This window comes from Caretta caretta, chromosome 2, assembly GCF_965140235.1.
Source record: "Caretta caretta isolate rCarCar2 chromosome 2, rCarCar1.hap1, whole genome shotgun sequence".
NCBI classification, from domain to species: Eukaryota; Metazoa; Chordata; order Testudines; family Cheloniidae; genus Caretta; species Caretta caretta.
The window spans coordinates 20,610,312-20,620,008 of NC_134207.1; the positions used below are offsets into that span (position 1 = coordinate 20,610,312).

At 46.0% G+C, this 9,697-nt stretch overlaps 1 protein-coding gene across 6 annotated transcripts; it reads left to right on the plus strand.

The window, feature by feature from the left end:
* The first annotated feature begins 270 nt into the window (after nt 1-270).
* On the plus strand, nt 271-8,394 carry LRATD2 (LRAT domain containing 2). Of its 6 annotated transcripts, none has more exons than XM_048841620.2 (2): nt 271-412; nt 1,867-8,394. In XM_048841620.2, exons 1-2 carry the CDS (start codon nt 364-366, stop codon nt 2,742-2,744), a joined length of 927 nt encoding a protein of 308 aa, XP_048697577.1. In that variant the 5' UTR covers nt 271-363; the 3' UTR covers nt 2,745-8,394. The 6 variants fall into 6 exon arrangements, with proteins under 6 accessions (XP_048697577.1, XP_048697580.1, XP_048697576.2 ...); XM_048841623.2 differs by lacking the exon at nt 271-412 and adding an exon at nt 500-602; XM_048841619.2 differs by lacking the exon at nt 271-412 and adding an exon at nt 618-803.
* The last annotated feature ends 1,303 nt before the right edge of the window (nt 8,395-9,697 follow it).

Genomic DNA, 9,697 nt, shown 5'->3' on the forward strand with positions numbered 1-9,697 from the left:
GGTTTCTATGTTATTTCTTTTACAACTGTTGTTATTATTTTGGGCTGTGTCAAAACAGAAGCAGAGCATGTGTGGTCTGACACCGAAGGATCTCACACCCCATAGAGACATCCCTGAGAATGCACACAGGAGCCTCGAACCAGGCAGGGCTCCCTTCCAAACAGCAATCTATAGCCCATTGCAACCAGAGGTATTTATCACCATTACAGCTAAGCCCCACTGGTAAAAAAAGCTGATCAATATTAATCTGAAGAATAACAGATCAGCTAAAGGGGCTGCAGCCAGGAGCTTTTTCTCATTAAGGAGCCAGGGATCCTGCCAGCCGCGCTGGGAACCAGGAGGATCGGGAAGGAGGGGAAATCAATGTCCGGCTGCTGCGAGTTTGGTTGTCCCAGGCAAACTCCAGATCCCAGTGAGTTTCCCCCACGCGGGCAGGTTGTGCGGTGGCGCCCCGCCCTTAAAGCCACAGCTTGTTCCAACCCCCCCAGCGGCCCAGGCGAGTCCCGGCCACCGGATCCAGCCCCCGCACGGCGGTCAGCCGGCTGCCGGTCACGATTCGGCGGCCGGGGGGAGCCCAGATCCCAGGGGCCGGGCACAGCGAGGTGTGCGCGGGAGCGGGAGGGCAAAGGGAAAAGGCGAGCGGTCTCTTTAAATGCTGGGGGCTGAGCTCTCGCCGGGGAGTCCACAGCCGGATCTAGAATCCCTCCCACCTCGCATCGCTCCGGCTCCAGCGCTTGTTGCTCAGCCCGGCTGGAGGGAAGCGCAGCCTGCGGCCGGACTGCGCGTTGGGGGGCGGCGGCCAGGTGAGAGCGGGGCGGGGGGAAGGAGACATGAGCCGGCGCCACGCCTCGCCCAGCGCTAGGAGCGAGGCGGCTGCTGTCCCAGCCAGCTGGCCCTAGCCCCGCGCCCTGGGAGCAGCCGAGCCCTTCTCCGCACGGTAAGTTTCCGGGCGCCCAGGTGGAAGAGGAGGAGGAGCCGGCGGGAGCGGGGGAGCAGGTGAGGGCGGGCGCACCTGGCCGGGCTGCGGCTGGTGGAGGAGGTGAGTGTTGGCAGCTTGCTTCCTCTTCCCCCCCCCCCCGCCCCCAACCCCAACGCGGGGCTCTGGGCGGGATCTGAGCCGGGTTGGGGCTGCAAAGCCAAGCATTGCCCCCGCTTCTGGCGGCGCTGCTCCCGGCAGCCTCCAACAGGTGGGATTGCACCTCCCCGCTCCGCTCTTCCCGCGCCTTTCCCCGCCCCGGCCCGGCCAACAGGTGGAAGTGCGAGTCGCACCCTCCCTTGCTAGTGCCGCTCCCGCGAACAGGTGCCCCCCTCGCCCGTCCCCTCCCGTGCGTGCCCCTGGCAGCCCCGCTCCCCGCCGCAGCAGCCGGGGGCTGCCCGCCACGTCCGGCTCGCGCCTCCTTTGCCCCTAACCCGGTCCCGGGGGCTGCGCCGCGCGCGCGCCGCGCTCTCCCCTGCCTTTGTCTCTGCCGAGGGACGGCACGAATCCGATCGGCCGGTGGCCCTGATCCCCTTCGCCTCGTGCCCCCTCTACGCTTAGCAAGCGGAACTGCAGCGTGTTCCCGGGGGGCCGCCGGGCTCGGCCGCCTTGCCATCGCAACCGGCGCACGAAGCAAAGGGACCCAGTGCCTCCTCGCTCCCCGTTTGCTCCCAGATTTCCCCCATTTGCTCCCAGAGCGATGGCCAGGGAGCCGCAGGCGTTACCCGAGCTGCGGAAAGAGTTCTTACTAGTTCTGCCACTGCCCTGAGAAGACCACCGCCAGGGCAGTAAAGTCTGGGGGAGGAGGTACAGGCCTGTCTCCTTCATCCTTACCCACTTGGCTATTGCTGTGCCTGTTGCTGATGGCTGCATATTGCTTATGGTTGCAGTGGGCATGGGGAACCAGGTGGAGAAACTGACCCACTTAAACTACAAGGAAGTTCCTACCGCCGACCCGACGGGCATGGACAGAGACGAGGGTCCCAGGATCGGGGTGTCCTACATCTTTTCCAGCGACGATGACGAGCTGGAGCAGCAGGACTCCGTGGCTCAGGATATGGGAGGCGAGCACCCTGTACCGCAACTCTATGACCCCCAGGTGCAGGAGGTGGAGTGTTCGGTTTATTATCGGGATGAGTGTATCTACCAGAAGAGCTTTGCTGGGGATGATACCACACCAGATGAGAGGGATGGAGGTGGGGGGCAGCTGAGCACTTACACTCCGGAAAACCTGCTGAACAGATGTAAACCAGGCGACCTGGTGGAATTTGTGTGCCAGGCCCAGTACCCACACTGGGCAGTGTATGTTGGGGATTTTCAGGTAGTGCACCTGCAGCGGCTGGAGGTGGTGAACAGCTTCCTGACTGATGCCAGCCAGGGCAGGAGAGGTCGTATTGCCAACTATTTGTACCGTTACAAGCCCCTGAGCCCGGCTATGGTGGTGCGGAATGCCCTGGAGCAGGTGGGCTGCAAGGATCGGGAGCTGAGCTGGAGGAACTCTGAGTGCTTTGCTGCCTGGTGCCGCTATGGCAAACGGGAATTTAAAATTGGCGGGGAGCTCCGCATAGGCAAGCAGCCCTACCGGTTGCGGATCCGGCTGGGGGACAAACGCAGCCATACGCTGGAATTCCAGAGCCTGGAGGATCTGATCATGGAGAAGAGGAGGAATGACCAGATCGGTAGGGCTGCTGTGATCCAGGAGCTCTCCAGCCATCTGCAAGCTGCAGAGGAGGAGGAGGATCCAGGTGCCCAGACTGCTGCTGAGTAGCACCATCATGCGGCTTAGGCTGGGTGATGGGGATTAAAACTGAAGGCTGCGAAATTGAGCTGTTATAAGCCCTTTGGGCTGCTTCAGTGCAGCTTCGTTCCAATCACATGTGAAAGGAAGGGGGAAAGCTGATTAAGTGTCTGTGCTTTAGTACTTAACTCCTTCGGTGCTTGGTAAATCTCTGACTTATTTGTAGAGGATAAAATTGGGGGAGATTCCACCACCCCCATTTATGACCTTCATCCCCAAACCATCAGTCCCTTGGCTGCCAGTAGGTATGGATCTTACATGGTGCTGAGTGCTTTCAGTTTTTATTGAGTTCAGTGGGAGATGAGGGCATTCAGCATCATTAAGAAGGAGCCAGCACCTTGTAGGATAGGGTCCTTTAGCTCTCAAGTGGATGATTGACTGTCCTAGCTGGGAAGTTCATTTCCCTCCCCGCACCCCCTCCCCCACCACCTTCCCTTGTCTCCTCTCCACCTAGTTATCTTGTGGTTCCTGTTAGTATTACAGCAAGACCTTTGTGACTTCACACCCAACCCCCAGTCCTCAAAGGATTTAAGGGATAAACCACAGTTAACTTTGTGAAATAGGGTTTGACATGCACAGTATCATGTTAATTAAAGTAACTTGCAGACTGGTTGGGGGAATCCCTGTCTGCCTGTTTGTGTGTGGCTTCCTTTTATGTACAGTGGGCTAAATTGCCCTGATGGGGGTGGGAAATGACCTGAAGTGGAGGTTAGCTGTGATCAGGTTGCTATCTATGCATTGTAATGCACTGAAATCTTTTGGGGGCTCTCACTATCACCAAGCTTAACTGCATCAGCATTCATTGGGGGGCTTGATCCTGCTCCCACTGAAGTCAGTTGCAAAGTCCCCATTGACTTTTGTGGTGCAGGATTGGGCTGTAAAAGGAGCTACTTCATGTGCTTTAGTGCATTTGGGTGAGCTAGGGATAAGTTAACCCTGGCAGAGGTGGTCTAGCATTTTGGCTAAGCCCCAGCAGAGGTGGAAGCCTCTAGCCAGTATCAGTACTGCGTCAGTCTTGTTTTAAGGCTATACTACAAATAGCACTTTGATTTGTTTGCTTAATCATGGGGAATAAAGCATGTCTTGAATCCCACTGCCTGGAATATACGGGCTAGTGATTAACTGGTAAAATTCCTAGAAGTAAGAGTCAGGAGAAATTGCACAGTGTCTCTGCACCATGATATACAGTGCTGTAACAGGAAGTGATTGTGTGTGCGGGGGGGAGAAGACCAGTATAGAGGGGAAGGAAATACATTCCCTGACTCGGAAGTTATTGAAAATTCAAAGCTGGGGAAATTCTCTGTGTTCTCCCGCTACAAATAAATCCCTAATGAAGAGTAAGTTCAAGGTGATGCTTTGTTTTTGTTGTGTTTTTCCTGGTACATTGCTGAGCGATGTCACTAGAGAAGGAAAGAGGGAGTAGTCATTCTTGTTGTGTGATCTATCTCATGAAGGTTGCTTGAGTAGTTCCATCAACTAATGCATTTGGAGGAGGGCAAGGTGCTACATGTATCTAATATTACCTATCAAAGTAGCAACTCTTTTTGAACTGGATCACTTTTTCCCTAGTCTTCAATGCACCGTAATACCAGATCATCATGGATTCTTAATCTGTTCAGTATATATTTTCCTATGGTCTGTTAATATAAACTTCCCTGCCCCTTAAAACACAATAGCTGTGAAGCTAACCTGAGGATGAGCTAGAGTTAATTTAAATAGTGGAAATCAATATTTTAAAGTAAACCTGCAGTGTAATTAAGCGGTGTATTAAAATGACTCTGTTTTCCCTGCAGTTGTTTACTTCACTGCTTGCAGCCTAATTCTACTCTACAATCTCTGTGTTTTTTAAGATTAGGGTGAGAAACCAATCAATCATAAATAAGCAGATACTAACCTTGGAGTAATTAAGACTACATGAAGCAGCTTTCACCTGTAAGAAAGGAACATAAGCGCCTAATAGACTCCCATTGTTGTGAATCTTAAGTGGACAATGCAGAGAAGGGTTTCTTTTGTTTATGTTCCCCCCCCATTAGACAAATCTTGTTCATTATTGAGGGGAGGATCAATTTACGGGGTTACACACTTAAAACGTATTGTACCTTTTCCCTTAATACTTTCTATGCTTTAATTTTAGGATGTGGAATTCTTGGCTCTCCTACGGAGAATTTGTTAAACATAAAGCTCCTTTTGATTGTTGTAGCTCAGGCTTTTGTACTGATGAAATCTTTCCTCAATATACAGTTGAGTCATACTCCAGTTACTGTGATCGTTAAACATGCAATGTTGCTCAGAAAGCATGAAAACTATCCATAGCTGAACTGTGATAAGGTTAACATGTGGCTATTTCTCTGTTCAGCCACCATTAACTGGTTAAGATTGTAACTGATGTATTCCTAAACTGTATATCAGCTATTCTGAATAGGATAAAACAGACTTAAGATCACGTAGACCATGAATAAATGTTTAGCTATTGTTCCTAGTCCTGAAATTTTGTATAGAACAAAGTTTATTCACTATGTAATATATGTATGTAAAATAATATTTTCTTACAAATATTTTTGAAAGTTAAAAATAATTCCATTATGAGACTCTTACATTTTGAAAGTAAGTTATGTACATTATTCTGATGGCCTCTGAATGGATTTATTTTTGTCATTAGTGATCTAAAGTTTCTAGGTCCTACAGGATGGAAACTGCTGTAGATATCAAACATGTTGTACTAAATTGTGTGTTGGTTGTGAAAATGTTTTCCTTTTATGTTTGAAACCTCAGAACGAACGCTCAAACCTCTCTTCCTTCTTCTCAGACATTTAGTCTGTTCTTATTTATAAAAACAAGACAAAAGCTGAGAACTGAGAGCAAAGCCTGTTAAGATCTACATGAAACTATTTTCTTGTCTCATGTAGTTATTAATGTACACCTCTACCTAGCACACAGTTAGGTACAAATCTGCACACAGGCAGAGATATTGTGACTCAAGCTTGAGACGTAGTGATACAGCTGAGTGGGAAAGTTCACCTAATAGTCAAACATAACAGAGTATTCCTTAACCGCTACTTTTCACCTTCTTTCTTGAGTTCAGTGATGCTTATGCTGTGAAATATAGAACATCCCATGTGTTCTGTTTCCACCTAAAATATTTGCTTGGCATTAAAACATGCAGTTAGAGAATGGGTGTTACTGGAATACATAAATGTGACCTGCAAAGGATTTTTGAGAGGGGATTTATACCCTCTCCTGCTGCTTCATAATATGTGAAGAATGACTGAAAGTTTTGTGTTAAAGCTTTTGCTGCTTCTGCTTTCCCTTACTAAGATCAGCAAGGTCAAGTCTGCTTTTCCTGGGTAGTATTAGAGGATTGCTTTGGAAAGGGGCTGGGTCACATATGTATTATGATCAGTCACACCTTTGAAGGGATGTCTGTTGAATCTTTAACTTAGACATCTTTTCTCCCAACTGTTGAATAGGCAATGTTATTAAATAGATGCTAACTGGCCTGCTTAAATCTGGTTTGCTTGTGCTAAGAGTTCACAGCAGGCAAAGTAACATAGTTACTCAGCTTTCAGTCTCCTGTGACTTTTTTCCATTTGCCACAGAGTCTTCCAGGGTAAACTAGACCGGAATTTCTAGTGTTTATATTTAAAACAAAAAACAGGAAAACACTTTTGTTCAAGCCTTTCAGGCCTTTGTTATACAGCAAAGAGAAGGGAACAAAATGAATCCCACTTCTATAGGTCCCATTTAAAATATATAAAATATTTAAAATCCCAGGCCTGATCCTTCTACTGAGCTGCATTAAGATCCTGATTTAGCAAGGGCCTTAAGCATGCACCTAACTTTTAGCTCATGAGTAGGCTCCCTTAAAATCAATCAATGCTTAAATTCCTTGCTGAATCTCAGGGCCTGCTGTCCTACACTTTGACCCACAGTGGGAGGAGAAGACCTGATGCTGCTGATCTGTTTAGGGATGGAAGGGGAAGCAAGGGGAAAAAGTCCCATTGAGGAGTGCTGGGGAATCAGGATCATCCTGCACAGAATGGACAAAATTCTGCCCTCAGTTGCACCGTGAAATCAGTGGATGGCACGGGTTCAGCAGAGGGCAGCAGTCTGCCCAGCAACTTACAATTGTAAATTAGAGTGTTAACATTGTAGAATATCTTCCAAACTCTTCTGTCTGGTCATGTTAGACCCTTCTCTTTGCCTTTTGAACACTGAAGTTAACAACTTCTTTTTTTTTAAAAGCCTTCTGATTCTGCAAACACTTAACCATGTATGTGAATTTACTCACATCAGTAGTCCTATTGCCACTGAGGGAACTACTCTTGAGAGGATCGTTACATGTATACTTAGAGTAGACTAAGTCTTGGCCGGACTAGGCCCCAGAAGTGTAAATATGACTCCAGTTAGGAAATGCAGATGAGCCATCGATTTCCCCAGGCTGTCAATGGTTTTTTATGCAAATAAGTCTTTTTTTTTTTCCTTTGGAAAATGCCTTCTAATAAAACCTCTGACTATTGTTTGATTAAATTACCTTCTGGGGGAGGGAATAAACGCACTTAGAACTATTTCAGGTTACCCATTCCCGATTCTCTTTGAGGGCAAAGTATTGATTACAGCAACTCTTCAGAAGTTCAGTCAGGCAGAGTGATGGTCTGCTTGGTTTAAAAAAAAAAAAAAAAAACCTAGCAATTTCAGAGACTCTATTTTCTTACCTGGAAAAAAAAAACATTTTCGTCAGAGTGGAAGAATCCAGACAGGGGATCTGAACTCCCAGCTATACACAACAATTTTGTATAAATGAAATGCAATGTCTTTTTTTTATAGTATTCAGATTGAATTTCAATGTTTTCTTTCAGTACTAAAATAGGTAACCGAATGGAATAAATTTCTCCTAGTAAGATGCAAACTTTAAATGTGAAAGTTCTTTAGTCTTTATGAAAGACTTGTCCCTGGTGCACGTGAGCTTTATTTGTCAGGTGCTTTGCCACCTGCTCTTTTTGACAATTAGCTGCACCAACCGTAATTATTACAGCCATGTGGGAACAAATATTTTTGAAAGCAGAATTTTAATTTTATATGAAAGATCAGCTATGAATAATTAAGTAAAGGTAGGGAATTGCATAGTTTCGAAAGGCAGTTTCTTATTCTTAAAGGAATCTACTGTATCACTTACATACTTTTGAATCGACCAGTCTTATGAACTGAAGTGCAGTGAAAAAATCTGATGAGGTCACATCACTGCTGAATAGTTTTATGCTATTAAAGACCTTGTGAATTTAAAAAAAAAAATCAGGGTAACTTCAAACATCAGTGGTTTAGACAATTCTTTTCCATTAATGTTGAATTAGAAGTTTTCTCTGTACGTACCTGAAGTTTTTATTTAACATTGCAGCACTCCATGAAATCATCACAATAACAAGTGTAATCGCAAAGTGATTTTTTTTCCTCCATGAGCCTTTTTCTGTAAGCAGTCTCTTGTCAGTAAATGTTGAATTGTTAGTGCTAATATCACTTCTTTTCCTGAGAAAGAAGTACAGACTCCTGATTGTACCATTTCCTTCAAAATGAAGGGCATTGCATAGTAACTAAAATGAAATAAATTTATATCTTTCAAAATCTCTTCCTTATTTGAACTATAAATTTTTTTCTTCTTGTTGTTTGGGAAATTGTAGTGATCTCTCTCAAAGTGGATGTAGCAGGTACAAAACACTTGACAAACCAGCTGCCTTTAGATTTCAGATGGAAATCAAACCACGCTTGGTCACACTCTAGGTCTGAGGGAGAGAAGAGCATTCTCTACATAGGGCCGGATCCTTCAGTTGGTCTAATTGTCTGTGACTCCATTGAATCTGAGGATCTGGCCCATAATTTAATTCTAAAGGTGGCAATGACATCAGCAGGCGATCATACATTATTTCTTGACACCCATGGGTGTCCTGGCTGCCAATAGCTGTGAGAAATAGGAGCATGTTGGCACTTCCTGAGAGTTCACATGAAATCTTCACAGCTGTCACACTAACTGAACGTGTCATGTCATGGATTTTGAAACTTTGGAGGTCTTATGGGATCTGTATTCTGCTCTCCGGTAAGAGTTCAGATCAGGAACAAAAAGTTTAATGGTGAAGGTTATGAGGACTAGGCATAATAATAAGCCTTGTTATCCCTAGGGTGAATGTTCTTATTACAATTTGTCATGTCCTCCACTGCACACGCTACTAAAAAAATATTTTAAGTAGTCAAATGTACTTATTCCTGGTGTCCAGTGCCTGGCTTGAAAAAGTTCTTTCTGTCTTGCACAAATGGACTGAGTCTGGTTATACAAGAATGTTTTGTTGAATAAAAGGCCATCCAGAGTAAGTTTATACACAACAAGTGTTTTCTGTAGCACACTAACAGAAACCTCATCACAGGGGCCCTTAGCAGTCTACATAAAGAATCACAAATATGATGAAAAACGTGGGGTTGCAACAGTTTAAGGAAGGATGGTGCTGGACTATACCTCAGGAGGCCTGAATTCAATTCATAGCTCTGCTACAGCTTTTTCATGTTATAGCAATAGCAAGTCTCTCAGGTCTAGTACCTCAAAGGTATTTCAGTACCTAACTTCCGTTGCAATCAGTGGAAGTTGAGCACCTAAATATCTCTGAGTATCTGGGCCTTAGATAGGGTTGCCAATTTACACTGGATATATTAGTGGAGGTTTCATCACATGCCAAACTTTAATTAAAAGACTAATCTTTAATGCCTGGAGACTCCAAGACAATCCCGGAGGGTTGGCAACCCTAGCCTTGGAGTACAATTTTCAAAGGAACTGAAGTCCCATTTTGAAGAGTGACATAAGCACTGAGGAGCCTACATCTTACTGAAAGTCTGGGAGCCCTAAAATGGGGATGATACTTCCTTTCTCCCATATTTTGCTTTTG